This window comes from Muscardinus avellanarius, assembly GCF_963383645.1.
Source record: "Muscardinus avellanarius genome assembly, chromosome: 8".
NCBI classification, from domain to species: domain Eukaryota; kingdom Metazoa; phylum Chordata; class Mammalia; order Rodentia; family Gliridae; genus Muscardinus; species Muscardinus avellanarius.
The window spans coordinates 25,270,657-25,296,361 of NC_137794.1; the positions used below are offsets into that span (position 1 = coordinate 25,270,657).

The 25,705-nt window shown below is 36.3% G+C and overlaps 1 protein-coding gene across 1 annotated transcript in view; it reads left to right on the top strand.

The window, feature by feature from the left end:
* The window catches only part of COL19A1 (collagen type XIX alpha 1 chain), a gene marked incomplete at both ends in the record, with an annotated part of 383,978 nt that overhangs the window by 71,433 nt on the left and 286,840 nt on the right, over positions 1–25,705 (top strand). Inside the window, 3 exons of the mRNA XM_080699922.1 lie at positions 4,658–4,783; positions 5,935–5,988; positions 11,895–11,948. Coding sequence (XP_080556048.1) covers positions 4,658–4,783; positions 5,935–5,988; positions 11,895–11,948 — 234 coding nt within the window. The remainder of the gene's footprint in view (positions 1–4,657; positions 4,784–5,934; positions 5,989–11,894; positions 11,949–25,705) is intronic.

Here is a 25,705-nt window from a genome sequence, read left to right on the forward strand (position 1 = left end):
AGCTCCAACATATAGAGAAAACATATGACCTTTGTTTGACTCTTTGAGACTGGCTGATCTCACTTAGCATAACACTCTCTGGTTTCTTGCATTTTCCTGCAGATGTTATCATTTTGCCCTTTTTTTTTTTTGATGAGTAAAATTTCACTGCATGTATATACACATTTCTGTTATCATTCATCTCTTGATGGACACCTAGATTGCATTGTTTCTTAATTTATTAATTTAACAGCTACTAAAGGAGAGGTCTCTTAAAGGGCCTCTCTAAAAATTTTTTTAAAAAATTCTAAAATAAATTTTTTAAAATCTAAACATTATTTAAAAAAAAAACTTACCAAAAGGGCATAGGAAAGGAGGAGGGAGGGAATGAGGTGGGAATTGGGGAAGGGCTAAATGAGTGCTGTATGCATGTATACCTCATTTTGTACCCCACTAAGATGTATGACTACAATGCACCAATAAAAAATTTTAAAAATATTTTTTCTTCAGATCTTAGATTTCTAGAATTTCTACATCTGCCATATAAATTTTATATGAAAATTTAATCACTAAATTTTAAGTATAAATATTTGTAGCTATCTTGTGTACTTTGGGTACACACAAATGTTCCTAATTGAGAAAGCATAGCTAGTCTTTCAAATAGGGTATGCTTCGCTTATGTAACTTGGCTGTGTAAAGCACATTGCCAACCCAGTTTATGGCTCTCATTCCAAGTAAAATGAAAGCCAGCCAAATATCTTTCTATAAATATCTAAAAAGATAATTTAGAATGCCTATCTACAGACTTGAAATATCGAGACTTCCTGGAGCCACATATTCTTAACTTTCCAAAAGTTTCTTTTAGCTAATTGTGCTTTTTTGATGAAAGATCTCTTAAAATAAAAATTTATTTGGTTGAGAAGCAACAATGTTTTTTTTAATTGGGTGAATTGTAACTTAACATCTTATTGAAGTACAGAATGTTAGAAAAATACATGTACACAACTCTTGCCCTCCCCATCAGGTTCCCCTTCCTCCCCCCTTACCCTGCAAGTCTTTAACATTAAAAGTGGCAATTTTGTGAACCTTCATGGCATTATTTCTACTATGCCTTCTTTATGACTTCATCTTCACCCCTCCTCTCCTCCTTAATCCCCTGCAGTCACTCCCCTGGAGTCTCTGCTCATCTCTCTGCTGTTGCCTTTATTTCTGAAAATCTTTTTGGCTTCCACATAGAAAAGAGAACATGCATTTACTTGTCCTTGGGGACTGGGTGTTAATAATCTTGAGTTCCATCCATTTTCCTTCAAATGATGTAATTTTGTTCTTCTTTATGGCTGAGTAAAATTCCGTTGTGTGTATCTACCAAAGTTTTGGTATACATTTGTTCGTTGATGAAGCATAATGATGTTTGGATATATCTATATTCTTGTCCAATAATTACTGTCCCATGTCATTACCTAATAGACATTTTCAACCTGAATTTTAATGAAAAACTGTGTAAGGAAGCATAGGTGATAGATGAAGTGGTTTAGTAATAAAAAAAAAACAGTGACATGATTTCACACATTGTAAACAAATGTCTTTTAATCATGTTTTTGAAGTATTATTTGGGAATTAGTTTTAGAGTAGGAAATAAGTTAGAAATTCATCCCAACTATGGAAAAACTAAACACTATGTTTTTCATGCTGGTAATTATTTGGGAGAAGAGTATATCACCATCCACTTAATGATTATTAGTAAATAGAAATATGTTACATTTTACAAATAGGAATGCATAGTTTGGAAGATAATTACCTAAAGGGCATTTAAATGTACTTGCTATACTTTTGATACCAACTGTATTATTCTTTTCCTTCTTTTATTTTTAAAAGTGTTTTGAAATAAGAAATTTTCAGTGTATATGTTTTAAAATTAATTTTGGCCGGGCGTGGTGGCACACGCTTTTAATCCCCCGCGCTTGGGAGGCAGAGACAGGAGGATCGCACAGGTTTGAAGCCAGCCGCGCTGACTTAAGAGACCCTGTTTCCAAATAAAATATAAAATAGGTCTGCGAGTGTAGCCCAGAGGTAGAAGGGTTTCCAGGAACCCCAGTACCACCAAAAAAAAAAAAAAAAAAATCTAATTTTGTCTTGAAACTTAAAAAAAAAAATTATAGGTGTTTTTGATGTTACTATTTATGGAGCATTTCAAAGGTGAAACTCATTGCAGATCATCTATCTACGTACTCCTTCACTGTGTTAAATTAGATTTTCCTTTTCTGAAACAGTCAAGTTTCATGACTACAGACTTAGAAAAAATGAACAAATACAAAGAGAAGAAAGAAACCAGCAACATTTGTTTAAAGTAAACGAGAAATGTTATTGAAATTTTAAGGGCTAATTAACTGAATATGTGTCAAATAAAAACCAGAGGTTTTTATGAGAGGACAAGTCCCTAGTTGTATGTTGTATGTTTTGTCTTTAAGGCACTCTTAGAGAAGGAGACGGTTTAATCATCAGGCCCAAGGCATAAAGTAGTTCAAGTCACCGACGTAACTGCTGAACTATCCAGGATAAAAATTGTGAATTCTAAGGGGATCGAGATTATTTCAGTGAGGACCTATGGGGCAAAAACTGATTAGAAAATGATAAATAATCATGTAGGGTGAACAAATTGTTTGGGTGATAGCCTTGTTTCACTTGAATGTGGTCTTTAGACTTTCAGACTTGTAAATTGTAAGATAAATAACTGGTCAATAAATCTAGAGAGGATGGATATGAAAAGATTAGAGGGTGCAGATAAGGGATTAATCACAGTATTCTGGGTGCTAGTTTTGTCTATATTGTTATCACAAGTATTAGAGTGCTACCCACTTTTCAAAATAATTTGTTACAAGAGTTATTCATGTTTTATCTTAGAAAACCTGGAAAATATTCCCAAATAGAAAAAAGAAGATACATATCAACCATGACCTTCCACCATAGTAGATAACCACTGAAAATATTTGTTTTGTATTTTGAAAATATTTTCCATGCATATTAATTTATATTATACAAACTCTTTGCTCTAATGTTTTCTCTTCATAAAACTGCAAAATCTAGAGTTAACCATGGTGAGGAGCCTAGAACATGATGTTGAGAAGAAAGGATACATTTATATGCTCATCAGAATCCCCATCTGGATTAAATTTTTTTTGAGAAAAGAGTCTCTTTTGTAACCAAATTTTACTTCATGTTGTCTAGCATGTTCTAAACTCAATAAGTATAAAATTCACCACTTGGATGTCACATTGAATACTCTTTTAATGTTTTTAAAGGACACTGGACTATAATAAAGTATATTTTTATTACATATTAGAATGGAAAAAAATCCTTTTTCTACTTGGCATGCTTTCTAATCATCCTGTTGAAGTAACTCTGCTTTACGGATTTAAATCACATGCCTTTTCAGTGAGCAAGATTCTCAGCAACTTAGCAAGATCCTGGTTCAAAATTTAAAAATGTGTCAGGTGTGGTGGCGCACACTTGTAATCCCAGCATTCGGGAGGCTGAGACTGGAGGATCGCGGTTCGCGGACAGCCTCAGCCACTTAGTGAGGCCCTCCACAACTCAGTGAGACCCTGTCTCAAAATGAAGAATAAAAAAATAGAACAGGGGGTGTAGCTTGGAGGTCAAATGCCTCTGGGTTCCATCCCCAGACCCACACAAAAAAATTTAAAAATATCACAAAAAGTGAAAAGTCGGATGTCCTCCCTAATATGCGGAAGCTAGGAAGAGAACAGAACATAGGAGGGACTCCAGACAGAGGAGGAGAAACCTTAGATGTGTAGAAGGCGTCTAACTGAGGGAGCTGGGAGCAGGGAGAGGGAAGCACCTCAAAGGTCTTGATGTACAGACACAATTATCAAAGCCAGTCATTAGCTCAGGGGAGGGAGGGGGAGGAGCCGGGGCAGGGCTCAGTGTGTCTGCGCCTCTAACACCCTGAACTTCAAGATGTATGATTACAATGCACCAATAAGATAAAAACAAAAGAGCATTATAGCTTTGCCATCAAAAATAAAAAATGAAAAGGGCTGGGGGTGTAGCATAGCTCAGAGAGAGAATGCACCAGGGTTCAATGCACACACACACACACACACACACACACACACACACACTTCTCTATGAATGCAGTTATTTTAAATGTACAATATTGTACCTATCATAAAGTCACCCACTAAAATAATCAGATTTAATACCTTCCATATGTGTCATCAGTGTAATTAAACACATTGTAGCTCAGTGATAGAGCCAAGGTTTGACCTACTTTCACACACAGGTGCCGGTGTTTGACTGAAAAGTGGGAAGTCCTAGATCCCAGCACCACCAAAAATAAAAATAAAAAAGAAGGAGCCGGGCATGGTGGCGCATGCTCGTAATCCCAGCATTTGGGAGGCTAAGACCAGGGGATCACGGTTCGCAGACAGCCCCAGCTACTTAGTGAGGTTCTCCGCAACTTAGTGAGACCCTGTTTCAAAATAAAGACTAAAAAATAGTACTAGGGGTATAGCTCAGAGGTGCAATGCCCCTGGGTTCCATCCCAAGTATCATACACACACACAAAGAGGAAGTTCTTGCAGGCAGCCAGTCTCTCCTGTTTGGTGGAGCCAGCATTGGGAAGTGATGACATTCTCTAAATCCTCTTTTTTGGTTTTAGTGCCCAGAGCAGGAGGACTTTGGAAGTACCACGTCATCATCAGCAACAGCTCACGCCAGCCAAATGTCTGCATATCTGCCGGCAGAGCAGGAACTCCAAGGCTTGTGCCAGTGCATCCCAAGCAAGGTGCGCTAGTTTAATTGGTGCCCCCTGAAAAGCCACTCCACACAGACAACAGGCTCCTGACTGTGACCTCTGATAAACACCATGTGTCTTGTTCTTCCGTGCCTACTGATTCAATTCCTAAGCCAAACAACTGCCAAAGTGGGCTATATAAAGGGAACTGGAGTCAGGCACAGTAGCACACACCTGTAATCTTAATAATTGAGAGGCTAATACAGGAGGATCACAGGTTCAAAGGCCAGCCTCAGCAACTTAGTAAAACCCTTAAAAAAAAAAAAAAGAACAGGGAAGGAGGTGTAGCTCAAAGGTAAGATCCCTGGAACCACAACAATAAAAATAAAATGACAGTAATAGTAATAATAAAATAAATAAAAATAAAGGGAATTGGAGATAAGATTTCTTATCTATGCACCTGGATGGTTCTGACCTATCTCCTCTTCCTTTCAGGATGTGAATTAGAGTTTATAGAGAGGTGAAGGGAGGAGCCACCCATATAACAGGCAGGTACTGAGTACTTAACATGTGCCAGCAATAGCTTACAGTTGGGGGAATTCAGGGCTGAAGCAAACATACAGCCTGCTTTTCAACAAACATACACAGAAATACTTTAGATGGTATCTCTTTTGGTGGTGTCTGTATTTGCCCAGTATGCCCCCATTTCCCCACAGCTGTCTCTCTTCCCCATCAGCTGGTGGTGTTTGTGTGGAGGTTGCGGGGGAAAGAGCTACTCATGTAATTGGTTTTACCTGTCCTCATATGAGTTCCTCATCAGGGAGGTTGGGCCCACAGACCTACATGAACTCATTCTGTGGATGTGAATGGCCCTATGTGAAGCCACAAGACCTGTGCTGAGAGTAGGCAACGCTCCTCTGGCCAGCAACATTGCGTAGAAAGTTCCTTGAGAAAGGCAACTGCAGGGTCAGTTGTGGTGGGTGTGTAGTAGAGGAGGAGGCTGTATCCTTCCTGCGGGAGTGCACCTGGAGGAGGTGATATAAGCAGCGTATGTCTGGAGCCTCTTGAAGGTGGTGAAAGGCTCCCATCAGAGGGTGAGCGTGGCTGGGGAGAGCAGAGCTCCAGCTTGCTATTGCCAGCTTTGTATTTACATGATCAATGTGACAGAATGTTTGCTAACACAGTAATTGGGTTTTTCCCAGGGAGAAGCAGGATCGCCAGGAGCTCCAGGTTCACCTGGTCAGAAAGGAGAGCCGGTAAGACACACAACCAACCTTGTTGGGTCAAGAAGGTTTGTTCAAAACTGACTTCAAAGACAGTTTTCTATATTCCATTCCAACATATGCTTCAGTAAAAGGCTATCACAGACTCTATTAAGATACTGATTACTGAAATAAGAAGGAGCACACCAGCATTCATGTGTGAATTGGAGGAAATATTGGAAGGCTGGCATAAAAGAACAGTTTAATTGGACTTCTTTTTAAAGGCAGGATTCTAATGTCAGAGTTGTAGCTGACCCTACAGAGCTTCAACAAAGTTACAATCCTATAACACTCAATAAGTGCTTGCCTATTGTACCTTGCATGGGAATAGCTGGCAGAACAGTAGGTGTCAGAGAAGAATTTTTTGAGGTAGAACAGGGCATTTACAATTATTTTATCATAGTTCTCCGGGTATCATTGCTTTACATTAATTCAAAATAACTAGTCTAAGAACTCCTTTATTCAAACAAAACGTGCCATTACAGCATTAGCAAGTGTTTCTGTTTATGTGTCAGATGCTGAAAAGAGTGCTTTGGAATGCTATCTTACTTGATCCTCATAATACTTTTTGTGTTAGTTAGGAATCAGCATTACATCTTTACAGATGGAAACTGAAGTTTAGGAAGCTTAAATTATCACCCAAGGCTATATAGCTTTAGACCAGATTGGGATCCGGACCTAGGCCTATGAACTCCCGTGCCTTCTTGAGGGCTTCTCTGTTTCCTAAAAACATTCAGTATTATTTATCTGTGTTCTGTGATCAGGGTACTTTCCAACTTGTAATAGCTTATTTCATTCTCATACTCTCATAAAGAAAGTCAGCCTGATATTTTTATCTTCATCTTAACAGCTGGGATAATCAAGTATAGGTACAATGATGCCCTTAAGGTAATATAATCCAGAGGATTCGTACAGTAGAAAGATCTCTGGATTAATCCTAACTCTCCTTTGGTTAGCAGTGTGAACTCAGCCAAGCCAGCTGGCTTGATGCTTCCTTTTCCTTATCTGTAAAGGAGGGTGTTTGTTCTACCAACCATAGGTGATGCAATCATGCTTGGGAAAGGACTATGCAGCTTAATTGTTGGTGCTGTGATGTCACACACACACACACACACACACACACACACACACACACTCCTTGACTTGGTTTTCCTGTCTTTGATTTACCAATTCTATCATATTTTAGATGACTACCAAAGAGAAATTTCTTATGTGTTGGTCATTAACCTGTTTATACTTTTCAAAGACATATTTTCCCCTCTCTTCTCTTGGTGTGTCTTCTACTATAATATCTAATTATCTGTTTTTCGTTATCCATTCATTAACCATCAAATACTATTTGAGAGCCTAATAATTCAACACCACATGTGCTAGCTGCTGCAGCTAAAGCAGTAACAAAGTGCAGGGCCTGGCCTCACTGAGTTGATAACCTTGTGATTATTTAAGGAACATTTCTTCCTTGCATAGAAATAAACAGCAGTAAAAAGACTAGGATGGTAGTAATAAAGATGGTAAATATTAGAAAATTTATTATATGTCACATCTGTAAGGTATATTACAGGAAAATGTGTCCAAGAGTTGCAATGCATTAGGTGACTTCCCATCCACATTATGGTTTTAAAATAATAAAATTTGTTTTAAAATTACAGATATACAAGATTCATAATGGAAGGAGATTTTAGTGGCAGAATAAAAACAACTAGAATAAGTCAATAATCTATAAAATGAAACAAATTTATTTCCTCCATTTGTTTAGAGCACATACCAGCATTAGATTAAACCAGCATATCCTTGGCCTTGCAAAAATGTCCGATGACCATGGCTATGAATGCATTCCGCTTTCATGGCATTTGTAACAAACACGGATGTATTGTTTCATTTTTCGGAGCTGGAGATGAGTTTATTCCTGTCCCTGTTGCACTGGTTCACCCCGCAACTTTAGTACCAATAAAAAAAGAGGACTTCACTCAGTGTTTGATTATGGGATATAGATTTTCATGATTATAACAGGTGCACAAAATACCCACATGACTTGGTCAAAAGTCATTTAGTGATTGGGCATACTGAACAGTGAATTTTATTAAGTGGTCAGAATTGCAGTGTTAGTAAGCAAACAAGGTCTTATTCTAAAGGTTTACCTTTTGATCTGTAAGCTAAAGGAAGAATATTGAAGAGAGATAGGACAATATATTGCAAAGAGTACCCCCTTGGAGTCTGAAACACCCAGGACTGAATCCTGAATACCTCATAGTGGTTTTGAAAATAATAAGTAAAAGTACGGAGTCTGTTGTTGATTGCAAAGAAGAAATACAAAACGCTGTATTGAAAGCACTTAGTCACAGGAACTGAAACATTAGAGAAATTCAACAAATATGTTTTCCCTCTAATTTCTCTTTGTTCACCTATTGAAGGAGATGTAGAGATAATTCTCTTAAGTTGAATTTAATTTCCTATTGATTTGATAAAAAATAAATCTTTTGTAAGATACCTTAGAATTTTAATTGATTTTTAATGGATTTTTAATTGCTGAGGCTGACCTCAAACCTGCGGTTCTTCTTTCTCAGCCTCCCAAGTTCTTGAATTACTGGCATGTACCACCACGCCCAGCAGAAAACAATTTTAAGAATACAATTCCCATATGTATTTTTAAATTATGTGTTACCACTAGGGTACTTTTAAAATTGTTAATTTGAAGAATCTTTATTGTATTGCAGCAACTTCATAAGGAATGAATTTTATTTTTATTTATGCAAATATACTATGAATTAGACAACTATTCTGAATAAACATGTCAGTAAATCCTGTCCCACCTGAGTCAAACCTACAAGTGACTTCTCTTTAAAGGCAAACCCCTAACCTCTCTCCATAGGCTACACAGGTTCACATAATGTGAACTTTCCCTTTTCTACTCTCTATATTGCCTGCTTCGCTCCCTCTGCGCCTGTTCCTGTTCTGAGTTCTTTTTACCAACTTGCATTTACCTGGAAGGTGCTTCTAGATACCCACTTGGCTCTCTCCTTTATATCATTTATGTTCAAAAACCACTTTAAAATATGATACCTGGGCCGGGCGTGGTGGTGCATACTTGTAATCCCAGTACTTAAAAGGCTGAGAAAGGAGGATTGCAGGTACACTGCAAGCCTTAGCTACTTAGTGAGGCCCTCTGCAACTTAGTGAGACCCTGTTTTAAAAATAAAGAATAAAGAATAGGGCTGAAATTGTAGCGCACAGTAGAATATCCCTGGGTTTAATCCATGTACCACAAAACAAAGCAAAAAAAAAAAAAATCAAGGACCTGTTCTAACGTTTCTGTAAAAAACATCATAAGCTGGGTATGATGGTGCATGCTTGTAATTCCAGTACTTGGGATGCTGAGACAGGAGAATCACAGGTTCAAAGCCAGTCTTGGCGATGTAGCAAGTCTCTCAGAAACCTAGTGAGACCCTGTTTCCAAATAAAGAAATAAAAGCCGGGCGTGGTGGCCCATGCTTGTAATCCCCGCGCTTGGGAGGCAGAGACAGGAGGATCACACAGGTTCGAAGCCAGCCCAGCTGGCTTAAGAGACCCTGTTTCCAAAAAAAATAAAAAAGAACAAAATAGGTCTGGGAGTGTAGCCCAGAAGTAGAAGGGCTTCCAGTAACCCCAGTACCACCAAATAAAGAAATAAAAAATTGTTGCTGGGGGTATAATTTAGCGGTAGAATACCTATAGGTTCAATCCCCAGTGCGCATGTGTGTGTGTGTGTGTGTATTCCACCTCTTTTTTTCTTAGCACTTTTATTGCTACCTGACACATTATCACTATTCACCTCTGTATTTCCCCATTAGAGTATGGTTTCTATGACCTTCATACACAGAACAGCACATAAAAGGAGCAAAAATATATTAAATGAATGAGTTAATACTACAAGTTTAAATTGCCATCAGCGGTTTCTAGAACCTGTAAATTCTACTGACCAATTGCTAAGGAGATTCCACCAAGCAGGAAAAAGAGTCAATTTACAAGGAATATCTCTAGCTCAATAAGTTAATTATAGAAGAGTATTATATTATTAACTCTTATGTTATACTTTTTTAAAAAACAAAATTCTTCATATATTGATCTGATCAATTTTAGCTTAATATTTATAATTAGTTAATGAAGAATCTGAAATACTTTGAAATAAGCCACAAGTCTTTGTATGATTTAATGTTTATTTGTCTACTTTTCTTATTCACAATATGGTACATTATTAATATGATTTACTGTTATTTTTTAAAATAAAGCTGATGAATCTCTCTCAGTTTAATATGATTTGAAATACCATTGCTTGTATTTAAGCACCTGGTTTGGACCAATATTCTATATCAGGAACATCTAACCAAACTATTCTAACCATGCCTTCTGCCTAATACTAATGGGCAGACATTATTTGAAATAATAATACTTTTTTTATTCAGACTCCATTATTAAAATTTTATGAATCTTTTAATTCCCCTTTCTTAGCAAGTATGGTTAGCAACTACAATTCTCTCCAAGTTCTTTAAGACCCTTGCTAATATCCTCACCAATTTCAGAGTTAAAATGTAGAGTTTTGTAAAATAGCAGCTAAATTTTAATGTTTCTGAACCTAAGGGAGTACTGTGATCTGAGCTCTATATGGAAAATAATTTTCCACTTTACTATCTTCTACCTCTTCAGTTAATTTCCCCAAAACTATTGACTCTAGGAAATAATTGCTTTGCTGATATGCTCTGGGAGAAAATCAAAACAATTTAAAATGAAATAAGTTAACTTACTTGACTCCTTGGCCCCAAACTGCTATTGATTTCCTTTAACTTCTCTTACCCTCTAATCCCATGAGAGAAATTTCCATTTTGAATAGTCTAGTGTGCTAATGCAAAGATTACTAGTCAGCTTCCCTTATTTTATTTTCAATCTGACATTACTCATATACCCATTCTGTAGTCATAGCACACCCATAAAAATTAATTGAATTAAAATATGTTCACAAAATTTAAGAAGGAATATTTTCTCTTAGTAATAACCCCACAGAAGTAGAGCTTAATATCATGGTTCTGGCTTCTTTCCTATCTGAATATAAGCATAGAAATGTTTCTTAATCCGTTATAATCCCATATTAAATATATTAGATTAAATCACAGGTTCTTTTTGTATCAATTTTATCCAGTCTGATATAATATTATCTATAGGAACCAGATGTTAAAATTGTGTCTTAAATCTGAAATTAACAAATGTCAGTGTAATAATAATATTTATACTCATAAAATTATGTTTCTTAATCTTTAGCAGGCATTAATGATAGAGCAACTTATTAAAAAAGTTTATATTGTTTTCCACTTCTGTAAGGATGAGTTTATTGGACTAAGTTTGTGATAGATGTATCAAGGCAGCCATGGAAGCCACAGAGGTCCATCGGGCAGGCTTTTCAGTCTTGTTTGGCAGTGGAGGTAAAAAAGCAGGGAAGCTGACATTTAGGTTGACCCAGCTTCAGGGTTTTACCTAGGGGGCGCATAAGAAGGCACATTAAATGATTCTAATATGAATACCTTAGATTCTGAAATTTAATGACTTATTTGAATGGAAAATATCAAGTAGCTTTCAATTCAAGTTAAGGTTAGAAAGTAGCTTTTGACTCAAACTCATTTTTAGTATTGAGGTAAGAGCAATAGAATCAATATATATATATCTGAGAATAACATTTAGTTTTAGTTTGGATTACTCAAATTAGCAATTGTCAAAAGTCTACTTTAAAAACTTGTGAGCAGTAAGAGGAAGGAACTTGAAGCACGAACTTTAATGTAAGCAAAATCCACTTAACTATAAAACAGTACAGTCAATATGGTATTATAATTCATGCACCTTTCAAAAATATCTAATAAACATTTTATACATTTTAGGGTACAGCTGGTAATAAAGGTGAACTTGGAGTTCCTGGAATTCCTGGTGAAAAGGTAAGTTGGTTTGTTATTTGATTAAACTTTGTAACTATAAAGCTGTATCAGGATGGAAAAGCAAAAGCATACAGAACAAGTTTTGTTTTTCAGGAATCAGCACAATGTGGCCCCAAAATAGTGCTGTCCAAACCCTCAATGCATTTCTTTTTTTTTTTTTTTTTTTTTTTTTTGCTGCACTAGGGATGGAATCCAGGGGCATTCTACCTCCCAGCTACACCCCCAACCCTCTTTTTTTTGTGTGTGTGTGTCTTTTTAATTTTGAAACACGGTCTCACTGAGTTGCAAATGGCCTCGCTAAGTAGCTGAGGTCTCAGCCTCCCAAATGCTCATTTATTTGTGAATAAAATTTCACTTGAACACATTTAAACTCATTTGTTTTTATATGGTCTATATGCTTCTGCGCTACGTAACACATTGTGGAAGAGATTGTATAGTCTGAAGAGTCTAAAATATTAATAACTGTTTGAATAGAAAACATTTGAAGAAAATACTTGTTGGTCCCAATATTCTGACTACAGAATATTGTCCATTATTCTTTTAACAGCCTTAAAGCCTCTTATATTTATTATTTATATATGATACAGTATCTTAATACATATTTCCCTACAGACAAAAATTAAGTCATCTATATTCACTTTGTAGTATAGTACCATGTGAGATACTATAATTAAAAAATATAAGAATTATATATTAGTCCATCAAGAAAATACTGTAATATAACATTTAGCTCATAAACTGTTGATTTTCATTTCTTATCTAACCCCATAAAAATGACTTCAAATAATAAATTTATTTACAAGACATTAGTACTAAAATTCAGCATATTATTTAAGTCTATTTCTCATACATTATATTAAACTATACTTCTCTTATTTTTACTATATATACATTAATATTAATAACTTTCTGAACTACTAAATATTTTACCTCTTGATGCTAAGAGAATTCTTCACTAAAGTGAGCTTAGTGGAGGTAGAATGCCCCTGAGTTTCATTCCCAAACCCGCAAAAAATAAAAATAAAGTGAGCATAGTCTCAGCTTTTGTAACTGCTCTAGGTGTGCATGTGAGCCAGAGAGTTTCTCCTGCCTCTTTATCTCGAGGGCCATGACTCTGCTCTTTTACTCACCTGAAATTGACCCAGGAATAACTGAACTGACATGGTAGGGGGCTCAGAGTCTGTCAGACGGTTTTATTTTTGAGACTGTCTTAAATCTGTGATATCTGAGCCTGGCATGGTGGTGCACACTTGTAATCCTAGTACTTGGGAGGCTGAGACAGGAGGATTGTAGGTTCGCAGCCAGCCTCAGCTTGAGGCCCTCCACAACTTAGGCCCTGTTTCAAAATAAAGAATACAAATAGGGCTGGAGGTGTAGTTCAGAGGTAAAAAGCACCTGGGTTCAATCCCCAGCACCACACACACACACACACACACACACACACACACACACACACACATCTGTGATATCTGACTGCTTCATTGCTGCTGCCTTTTCTTTCTAAGATTATTCACTCTGAAATTTTTACTCTTATAGGAAGGTAACGTTGGATTCTAAAATCCAAAATTCTTTGCTGAGCAATAAAACTTGGCTGTAAGTTAATGTTTATTTGGGCTGCTTTCCTTTTGTCTAAGCTTGCTGATGACCTTAATTGAACATTCTTTATCATATACAAAAATTTCTTCAAATACTTGTTCAAAGATCTGATTATTTCAAAATCCTTTCCCCAGAGGGTTCTGGTCAATCACTTAACCCCTAATAAAATAGCTCAGTCAAACTTGCCTTATGCAGTTACTCCCCCAATTTCTTCCTAAATACACCAAAACAAATATCAGTGTTTCAATTTCAGAGATTTTTCAAATTATTTTAAATATGGGAATCTTTTCTTTGTTTTTTTTTAAATGAATGCAAAATCTTGAGCTTTTGGACAATGAAATAGGTTGTTGAAGTAAGACATACATTCACATGACACATTATGAAAAATAAAGATAAAATTCCCCCGCAGTATGCTAAATCAGAACTTAAAAAGCCTGGGATAAAATTCCATGCCGTGACATCTCTTGGATCCTTATTTGTGAAAAACAAATGTGAATTGCTACTGATCAGCTGAGTTATAGGCTCTGAAAAAGTGTTACTAACAGACAGGATTCAATGTGAGAACTAAAGTAACCAACATTCTCAGTCCTTTTGACAAGACTGAGTATGTTGATACATCAGTTGCAATCAGGAACCTTGATGGTAATAAAGCAAAGGTCTAGAAAGTTAAGAGTGTATGCCAAGAAATCCTCTAAGGGGAAGGGGGATTCTTAGAAAAGAAAGGGCATTGGGGCAATGTGAAGGAACAGAGCCAGATACAGTGTTACAGAGACAACACTAATTCAGAATTAAAGATCTGTTTCTTTTCCTAGAAGTCTGTTTTTGTAGGAGAATCACGTGTGATGATTCATCCTCCAGTCCACTTAAAGAACAACTTCAATGACTACAAAGGCACATACTAGCTCTGGAAAATCTAGTTGGGCAAAGGCATTCTGAGGACGGTGAGCCTCAGCCCGGGGCCCATTGGTTAAAATGGTGACTGAGTCTTGCACAGTCAGTTAACGAGCATCAGTGTCTATAGGAAGAGTCACCAGAGAGTCTGAGAAGCTGATGTGAGAAAGAAGAGGCTCTATTTATGGTGTTCTAAACCATGGCAAAATCGTCCTGGCAAATAATCTTCCATGCTTCCTGAAGCAGTTTTCTTCTGGGTTTAGTCTGCTTGAGTTGCTCTCCGAGAGTCTCAGACATTGGAAGAACCCGGGGCTTTCTGTGGTGTCTTGGTGCCCAGTCTGCTGCATCCTGGGCGACCTTACTTAGTTACCTGTTTCTTCCAGTATCTAGAGAAACACCCAGCCTTTGAGCATATTGTTTCCGCAAGGTCTCGGCTGCTGTTGCTGCCAGCTGTGCTTCTCACTCAGCACTTTACTTAGGCATGCAAGGGAACAACATTCGTGAGTGGGGAAAAGGCCAAATCAAGAGTGCTTTTCTCACTTCTACCACCCACAGGTTACCATTTATGTAAAATAATTCTAATGAATATGTGCAATGAAAACAAAATGGTTAGTATAATTTTACCTGATAGGTTACTTAAATAAATTGTAAAATATTTGACTAAAGAGATTTTTTAAGCTTTAAAAAATGTAAATCATATTTGAAAAGTTTGTTTAGAATAAAATGTTCTCATTGTTTTATGATTAAAAAAAATACCTGTTTAGCTGAGTGTGGTGAAGCACACTTGTAATCCCAGTACTTGGGAGGCTGAGAAAGGAGGATTGCAGATTTGTGGACAGCCTCAGCAATTTAGCAAGACCTCAGAAAATTAGTGAGACCTTGTTTCAAAATAAAAAAAACTAGGGCTGGAGGTGGAGCTCAGAGGTAGAATGGACCTGGGTTCAAATCGCCAGTACCTGCCACCCCCAACAACAACAACAACAACAACAACAACACACACACACACAAAAAAAAACTTTTCTAAGTAATTTCCAAAGAAAATTTACTGGTTCTTAAAAGGTCGGCGTCCTCAGAGCTCTGCCTCCCGTGCACACACCTCAGAGTTCCTCGTGCAGCTTCCGGGAGCTTCAGTTTGATTCTGCTTCCTCAGCATTTGTGGCTCTTTGGGTTTTCATCTTAGAATTAGTTTTTAAGTGTACTGTTAAAAAATAAAATAGGCAAATTGTGTGAATGCCTTACGTGGAGCAAGAAGGTATACAGTATTCTCAAAGTGAATTTTTTTCATTTTTTAAGGTTTAAAGTTTAAGCTAGAGAACTGATTTCTATGCCTGGAATAAAGCATATCATATTTTGAGCAGTATAAAGTTGAATGTTTATATTAGCTTCAATTTATACGTCCATTCATTGTGATACTATAATATATCAAGTGATTTACATACAATTTCATTACTCTGAAATAAATCTGCACTTTGAAGTTTCAGGGAGAGGTGATAGCAGTACATTTTTTTTTCTTTAAGTCAAGGCCCTGAACAAATATTAGGTTACCGAGATGGCATTTTTCTTCTGAGACCTAGGGGAAAAATAGTACTATAAACAACACTGTTTTGTGAAATCTATTTATAGAATATAAAGTCATGGGGACTTTAAGGACAGTGAAGAAGTACAGAATTTAATTATATTCCTTTTATAATTATAATACTTATCACCCAGTACAGACTTGCACTAGGCATTCTTAACCTAATAAATATAACCTTCTGTCCAACATGACAGAAAAATAACTGACCCCTTTTACATTCAGCACAGCTACAATTTTGCCAACAGATTTGGCAAAATTTCTGTTATGAATTCATGTAAGAAAATATACATATCAAGTGTTATTAGATAACATGATTTCTGCTAAGCTTAGATGGACAGAAGCCACTGCCAATAAAAGTAAGTAAATTGGATGGTTTGATATCGAGAAGTGAACGACTTAGTGCATAAGATCACACATAAGCACACATGTGCACACATGCACACACACAAAACTCGCATCCTTTTGGTATGAAGTGGGAAAATAAGATGAGGATTTGGACATAAGGAGCAAATCCTGTTCGCTTTACCTCCAAACATAAAACGCAAACCACGCTTGCTTTTATCACCAAGTATTTCACATGAAACATTGCTTTGTTTCCTCTTTCACACACACACACACATATATATATATTTAGGAAGTGGTAATATACTAATAGGAATAACTACTTTCCAATAGTCTTATTATAATTTAATAATTGAATAAATATAGACCCTAATTTATGATGAAATTATATTCTGTCTAAATTATTTAAAATTTGTCCTAAAGTATTTTTTATTCTTTTTTTTTTTTCTCGGTGATACTGGGGTTCCTGGAAGCCCTTCTACCTCCAGGCTACACTTCCAGACCTATTTATATATTTTTAAATTTGGAAACAGGGTCTCTTAAGCCAGCGCAGCTGGCTTCGAACCTGTGCAATCCTCCTGTCTCCACCTCCCAAGCACGGGGATTACAAGCGTGCGCCACCATGCCCGGCTTTTTTATTCTTTAGTGGGAAAACTCACTGAATTAGTTTTACTCCTCATGGAGTATGCGGTAAATGTTAGACATCATTATTGTACCATGCTAATTAATATTAAATTACCATGCCTAGATTCGAATCCCAGCTCCAATTCTTACTCTTTAATTTAGACCAGGATACTGGTATCTCTGTGTGTCAGTTTCTTAATAAAATAGAAGTTATAATGTGCTTATCTTAGCTTTATCTGAAAGACTAAATGAAATTATTCATGAGAGTGACAGCTCAATGCCTGATATATAAGTATTTGGCAAAGAATAGAAACAATTTTAAATGAAAAGTTTGATTCTGTTATCCTAAACTCTGGCTTACTGTGAGACCAAATTAGGATTCAATTGAGGAAATTTATATTTCTTATTCAAAATTTACTTAGTGGAAAAAAGTTAAAATAGGCATCACATATCTTTTATAACTTTGACCTCTTAAAAAAACTGGACACCCGGTTTCAAAATAAAGAATAAAAAATAAGGCAGGGAGTGTAGCTTGGAGGTAAATGCCCCTGGGTTCCAGCCCCAGACCCGCAAAAAAACAAAACAAAACAAAAAAAAACCGGAGGTTGGTAAACCAATGAATTCCTCACTTACCAGAAATGCATGTAAAGGTATAAATATTGATACTAGTAGTAATAGAAGCCATTTACTCATTGAGTATATGCTAATCACTATCAAAAGCCTCCTTTGCATTATTTCATTCATCCTTCTACTTTTACAGACTAATATTTATTGTTACTTTTATAGATTAAGAAATGAAGACCTACAGATAATTAAAACTTCTCTAATTTTTATAACCTGCAAACAGTAGAATTAATTAGGATGTGACCCTCTAGCCATAGGAAATCATAGTTCTTGTACCTTTGCATAGTACCCCCGCTGGACAGTGCCCGAATATCCAGATTTCCTTTGCACGCGCGCGCACACGCGCGCACACACACACACACACGCACACACACACACACACACCATAGTATATTTATTTTCTCAAAAACAAAAGTATTTAACTTAGTAACCATGATTTTATTAAAAAAATTAAAGTGAGCTTCTAGACTCTGCATTAGAGCACTTAAGAAGTGTGTCTGATAACGTGATGAGAGAGTTGCCAACTTTCTTGTCTTAAAATAGCCAAACTATTCATTCCCAGGTGCCCTGTGTGATGGGTCTTCCCACCATGAACTCTGGAGGCCCCATTATCCTAGTGGGATGGGATGGAATGAGCAGACCCATTGTTCCCTAACAGTCTTTGTATTTCTTTTCTGCTGGAAAATGAAATGACTATTATCTTTGAATCTTGATTTTTTTTTCCCCTGAAAAAAGACATTTTGTGAGCAGACTGCAGCTTCAGGAAATAAAGGCAGATGCTGTTAGAGTTTGTGTAAGCACAGACAAGACTAGTAGCTGCTGTGAATTTTAATGAACCTTCCCACAGCCCTGGTCCAGATGTAGCATTAATGCCTCAGAGATGCAGAGACTTACAGACATTAGTAAAAAGGATTTTGGTTAAGTCATCTGGCTTTCTCTCTGTATTTCTAGTTTACCTTTATTTTTCTAAGAATATTCAGATGAAGCCTAGTTCTAGAGTTCCTCACAAGTTAAAAATAGTTGAAATACTTATATACATGTGACAGTTTATTGTAGCAATTGAGAAAAATAAGATACCTACCTTTATTCTAACAGTAGGATATTTCCTTCCTATAAAGTTGTTAAAGTTGATAGAACAAATCTAAGCTTTGTGTTGCAGAAAATACCTCTCAATCACAGTCCACCTATAAACCTGTGTATTCTGGTAAATTTCAGTAATAAATGAAGGTATAGTCATCAGACATAGGATTAAACTTTTTATCATAATCAATATTTATATTCACAGAAAAAGTGACCACAAAGAAAAAAGTTTTGTCAACCTACTTGTGTGCTCACTTATAAAACTAAGAGAATGAAAACTTGAATTATCAGTTAAAATTTGCTGCTCTTACAAGGAGTGTCAATTAATTGTCTTACCTGTAGGCACATATTGATACAGTATAACACTAAAATTAGCAGAAACATAAGAAGGACAGAGGTAATAGAAGGACAGGAAAAAGAAACTTGCTCGCTCTGCAGCTTATTTTATTTCTTAATGGTTTCTTATTCCCTTCTAATGCCTTCAGCTCGCATCCCAAGTAGAGCAGCTGGCAGAGAACACAACAGATGGATGACAAGCTCAACACATGCAGTGTATCTGGCACCCAGCACTTGACTTTTATTTACTAAACAGTTAGCCAGATTTAAAGAACCTAGTCTGCTAATGTTCCTATTTGGCTTAATGCACCATTGGCATCTAGCTCATAAATATTAAAATATTGCCACAAAAAGGCCACACACTTTCTATTTCTCTACATAGTCTAGTGGGTTATCCTGGTGTCGATTTCTGAGATACTAAACAGTACATTAAATATGTAACTATTATCTTATAAAGACATTTATGACTTTAGGTATTAGACTTTTTTTAAAGTGGCCGGCTAAAGGATCGTTTAGCCAGCCAATCCAGGGTCTGCTATCTCAGGTGTAAAGTACTGGATGAACCTGCCAGGTAAGGGTTTAAGGTTTAAGAGGATGAGCACAGGCAATTGATATCTTTCTTCCTTACCGCCATCACTGCATTTTTAAATTGCTTAATTCAAAATATGCACCTTTTTCATGAAGGCTTCCTGGCCACCAGCCCGCATCAGCAGGTCCTTGCCATTCTGCTCTCATAGCCCTTGATTCACATCACCAGTACATTGTGCATCTACAGTCCCTGCTAAGATGTGAGCTCTGGAGAAGGACTTGGTGTCACTTATCTCCGGAACCCCAGCGTCTGGCCCAGGATAGGACACCCAACTGATTCTGAGTGAGTAATGGTAGTTGATTTACTCAAACTCAAGAGGACTTAGCACCAGACCAAAAACAGAACTAGAGGAGGAATGCTGGGAAATCAAGCATCATCACAGTGATGCTTCAGCATGAATCTTCCATACTTTTTGCAGAGCATACATCATGGAATTAGGAGAGAAAGAGAATCTCTTCTCTACCTACCAAAATTACAAGTGTTGCTTCCTAGAGTAGAATGGAACAGAAATGTGTACATCTCCATGATTGGCTTTCCATTTTTTTCTCAGAGAAACTGTGTTCTCTCTTCTCTCTCAAGCATAAATCTTCATTAAATCATTCTTTTTTAAATTCAAACTCAGATTTCCTACAAATCTCCTGATATTGCTAGGATGTGGTCTTTCTCCATTTTTCACCACAGCTAACCAAATGGCTAAAGATAAGTAACTAATCACTTTGGTGCATTTAAGCTCTCATTAGAGTAACTGATATGGAGTCAAACTATAAATTACTCATCATGAGGAATACTTTGGACAGGAAGCAGCTTGCAGTGACTGGTAGATCACTGTCCTCAATTAGGAGCTGACTGATGACACGATCCTATGCATATCTTAAGTCATCTTTCACTCGCCAGAATACTTGATTCGGGTGTCAATCACCGTGCTTCAATATTTCAGTAGGTGATTCACATTAAATGTTTTGTACTTCCCTAGTACTATTTTGAAGCTTCAAGTTTATTTAAAGACTATCTCAAAGTTAGTCTAATAATAGAGTGAAAAACCCAAACCCTGGTTCCCAACAGATCCACTTTAAGAAAATCGTCACAATTCACGGGAGCTCAGGTTGTGTGATGGGCCCAACAGCATTGGCTTAGACTCCCTGACTTTGCTATATGTGGAAAGGAACTTTTACCTCTCAATTATTTTAAAATTATTTCCTTGTGTTTATTATTCGAATAACTATAATTTTTATTTAAATAATGAAGGTTTGTCCATAAAATCTCCTTGAAGCCGGGCATGGTGGTGCACGCTTGTAATCCCCACACTTGGGTGGCAGAGACAGGAGGATCGCTCGGGTTCGAAGCCAGCCACGCTGGCTTAGGAGACCCTGTTTCCAAATTTTAAAAAAGTATAAAAATAGGTCTGGGAGTGTAGCCCAGAGGTAAAAAAGGTTTCCAGGAATCCCAGTACCACACACAAAAAATCTCTTTGAAAGGAAAATATAATGTTTATAGTTCACTATAACCCCAGTATATGTAGAGATTTTATTTAGATAAAACAAGTTTTATTAATAGGTATACTATTTAGTGTCCAGAATAGGGTAGGTGTGTGTGTGTGTGTATGTGTGTGTGGTGTATGTCTGTGTGTATGTGTTAGCCCACCCTCTGTACTATGTAGGACAATTTCTGGAGTCTTGAGTGCCACATTTCAAGATACTGACTGACCAGTTTATGACCAAAGATCATAATATTAGAGATTCCCGAGTATTATTTGCAAAATTAATGGCTTACTGAATGGAAGGCTTGATAGCGACACAAAAGGATTTCATGTACAGGAAGAAAGGAAAAAGGACCTATACTCCCCTCCCCATGTAACTGCAGACAGCAGAAATGGGGAAAATTTGGGGAGGGGTTAATTTATGTTCAATATGCATTAATTCAGCAACCATACTTAGTTTCCCCCCTTAACTCTGCATAATGAAAATTAAACAACAAAAGTGCCTGATATAAAGAAGCTTTTAGTAAAGTTAGTACCTCATTAGATTCTTTGGTGGCAGCAATGGATATAATGTATGACTTTATGCTTGTCTTGTGCTTAAGAATATCCATCTTATTTTATAGGTATATACACCTGCATATACTTTTGCACATACACATGTATACATATGCCCTCAGGATATTAGATTTTGGCAGAGTATATGTTGAGTTCAGTGCTACTCAGTACCTGTGCTTACAGGACTGTGATCCTGACATGTATTGACCATACTTTACCTTTGGTGGCCAACTTTCTTTTCTTAAAATGACTCATAAGGAGTAGGATGAAATTAGAAGGGAAATACACCAAGAAATGTTGTGTGCTTATATGAATGTATCATGTTTATGCTCACTATGATATGTAATTATACCCATAAAATTATTTAAAATATAAGATTAAATAATAATAGGGTGTCATTTATTTTTTGAGGATGTTTTAAATTGGTCTTATCCTGAGCACTAATATAATAATATATTTCATGTGTTAGCTGCATATATATATTTTGACCTTGCAATTTATTTCTTGAAATGGAGTCTGAAAATATAGAAAGAAAAATTCTCCTCCCTGAAATAAAGTCAGATATCAAAGATATGTTATTTCCCCAAACATTTAATGACCTCTAACAATATAAGAACTTCATAAAAAACCAACATTAGAAAATTATATATGAGCAAAGTGGACTATGGTAAACTGTAAATGTGGCATTAGTGAAACCCAGAATAAAAATCAGATTTATTTTTTACTGCCTGTTTTATTGGTTTTTATGCTAGATTTCTGGCATTCTACTTTATTTTTTTCTTTTCCTTTTCTTTTTGTACAAGGACTGAGCCCAGGGACATTCTACCTCCAAGTTATACCCCCAGCCCTTTTATTTTTTATTTCAAAACAAAGTCTTGCTAAGTTGCTGAGAGCCTTGTTCAGTTGCTGAGACTGGCCTTGAACCAACAATCCTCCTGTCTCAGCCTCCTAAGTAATGAGATTACAGGCATGTATCACTATACCCAGCTCACTGTAGATATTTCTTCTGTTTCATTCAACATTTAATTTTCTTCCATTGAATATTAAATACTGGAAAGATATCGTTATATTTCCAAGCGTACACAAAAGTCACACAGAAGCATTTGTTCCTGAGATCTTGCTCCAAGTGAAATGATAGGTCAAATTTTATATTTTAATATGGAAACTATGTTATAGTACGATACCAGATTTTTAAATCAAAGGCCAAATGCCCGTTTATGATTAAATAATTCCTACAACACAGTATATGAAACTTTATACTTTCTCAGTCTAATTTTAGTTATTTGAAAACTTTTTTTGCTTATTCTACCTTTCCTTGCTTGGCATTATTGGTCCTGGGTCTGTTAACATAGTCCTGGTGAATACAATTCTTTCAGACAACATATATGTTCATGAATAATAAGAAAGACTTACTCCAAAGTCAAAGGAACCAGGAAATGTCATGTTTTACATTTTATTATTTTATGTCTATGCTGACTGATGGTAAATGTACAGTGATAAAAAGGAGAAATAGAATGCTCTAATTGGTTTTCAAACAGCCACCAGCTTGCTCTAAACTTCACTTGCTCTTATTTAACTCAATAAATAACTTTTTATTTTAACAAACCTTCTCAAAGAGGTTATGTTGAATTCTGAAAAGGATGTTTTTGACTGTTCTGGAAAGTCAAAGACAGGCTACGAATTATAATAATAACAGGCAGCAATATTATTAGCAATATTGTTAGAGTTTTGCCCTCCTTTATATTATACATATTTATTCATTTGCCCTTTCGTAGTATAAATTTGTAACTGTAAAGGGACTTAAGTCCTTTTATAAAAAGACCTGTAATAGATAGTATTTGCCTCAGAAGCAAGTGTTGAAAGTTATAGTTGCTTTGGGAACCATTGACTGTAATATTTTTCTGCTAATGAAATAAAATACTGATTGGACACTAAAGGAGAAACATTTCTTCTTTAAGCTGAGATTGGGAAGAAGGAAAGGTTAAGAGAATGCAAATAATATATAACCTTCTAGAAATGTTAGGCAGATGTTACTATATGTAGAATTAAATTTGACCCCAAACAGAGACACCCACGAGTTTCTGCTTCAGAGGGAGTAAAAGGACAGGCGTACTCTGCCGACATAAATTAGACTTTATTAAAAGTTCTGACAGAAACATTATCCTTCATTAATCTGTTAAAGAAAATTTTATCTCTAGGGCTATTTCCTGCCTTAGTTTTTATGCTAAGTAATTGTGTATGTGTGTGTGTGTGTGTGTGTGTGTGTGTGTGTGTGTGTGTGTGTGTGGTTTCTAGGGATGGAAGCCAGGAGCCATCTGCCTCCAGGCTATGCCCCCAGCCTATTTTATTTTTTATTTGGAAACGGTCTTGCTAAATTGCAGAGGCTGGATTTGAACTGGTACTTCTCCCTTCCCAGCCTCCCAAGTGGTGGGATTACAGGCGTGCACCACCATGTCTTATTTAATCTTTCCTGTTTTGAGACAGAGATAAAAAATATTCTCATTATCCCTCAGGGATGAGATAATGACAAAATACTAAAAATGAACATAAGTTTTGAAACATGATATCTATGGCAACTTTGAGAAAAGCAGTGAGAAGAAAATTAATTTCTGAATACCAAAATTGCAAACTTGAATTTAAAAAGTATCAGCAATGTTTCAAAAACATTTATATGTTGAAGATTTTAGGCTGGCTCTTTTTTTATTGGGAGGGATATAGAGAATTTAGTCCAAGAACATTTTACTACTGAGCTACACTCCCAGCCCTATTTTTTTTTTTTTTTAATGACAGGGTCTGGCTAAGTTGCTGAGGCTGCCCTGGAACCTGTGATCTTCCTGTCTTCACCTCCCAAGTGCTAGAACAACAGTTGTGTGCCACTATGCCCAGTGAGGCAGACTCATTTCTTATAAGATAATCAGTGATGTACACTGAATTATTTTGGAGTCTAGAATTATGTTTATAAAACAAATTTCCATTCAGGAAAGAGGATTGATTAGCACTGGCTGACCATAGAAAAACACAACATTTTAATTTACAACAATCATAAAACATGTGTCAATTAAAGACAGATTCTCAATATCAGAGCTTTGCAAACTTTGGGTGCCTAATTGGCAGGATGTCTGGGTGCTAGTGCCAGGAGCAAGAGGTACAGAAAGTGGGCTGGAGGCAAAGGAAAAGAGGAGACACAATCACTACTTTTTTTTCAAAATAGTATTTTTGGTAATGTAAGTATCTTGTTACTGTGTGTAACTTGTAATGTGATATAAAACATTATATTGGATTACTGATGAAAATAGTTTCTTAATGGACAAATGGACATACTTCTGTGGTGAGTAACAAGCTGCACTTCCATAGAATGGTTCCTGACCAGATACTTAATGTGCTTTACCAGATGAAATTGGAAATTTATAATAGACCTGAATGATGCCTAAGATATAAAAATATGGCATAAATGTGTATTAGATAGGTAAGTATATTGTTGTTTCAGCACTTAATTTTACTTAGTAACAATGTTTTACCCTCACTGTGATGATAGTTGGACCTTAGAATGCCTCGATAATTTAATCAAAACTAAAATAATTTTTAGTCTTTCACATGTATGTATGTATGCATGCAGTAGTACCTAGTAAAAACCACTTAAACTTTCAAAAAAGTATTAATCAAGAGATAAAGATCTTGATGAACTTATGATTGCTCTTTTAAAGTTTCAAGTACGATTTTTTCCTTCACATATTTGAATTTTGTTTAAATAATACTTAGAAATGATTATCTTACTGCATTCTAGGTAATGCATAAAACTCTTATATTCCAAATTAATTATAAATGTTTGATAGGAATATGGCAGTTAAATAGAATCATTAGTTTGTTAAGTTACCTAAACCTGGAGACTCAGGACGCAGAGTAATTCTTAACCAGCTGAATCCCTCAGGCTCCACTGAGAGCATGTGCCTGCCCCAGGAGTATCTCATTCTAGCTGGTGTGAGAGGTGAGCCATGAATTCCAGGGATGGAAACTGATAGGCGTCTGCTAAAACCCTTTATGCTCAAGACAGGAACAAGGTGAATGGA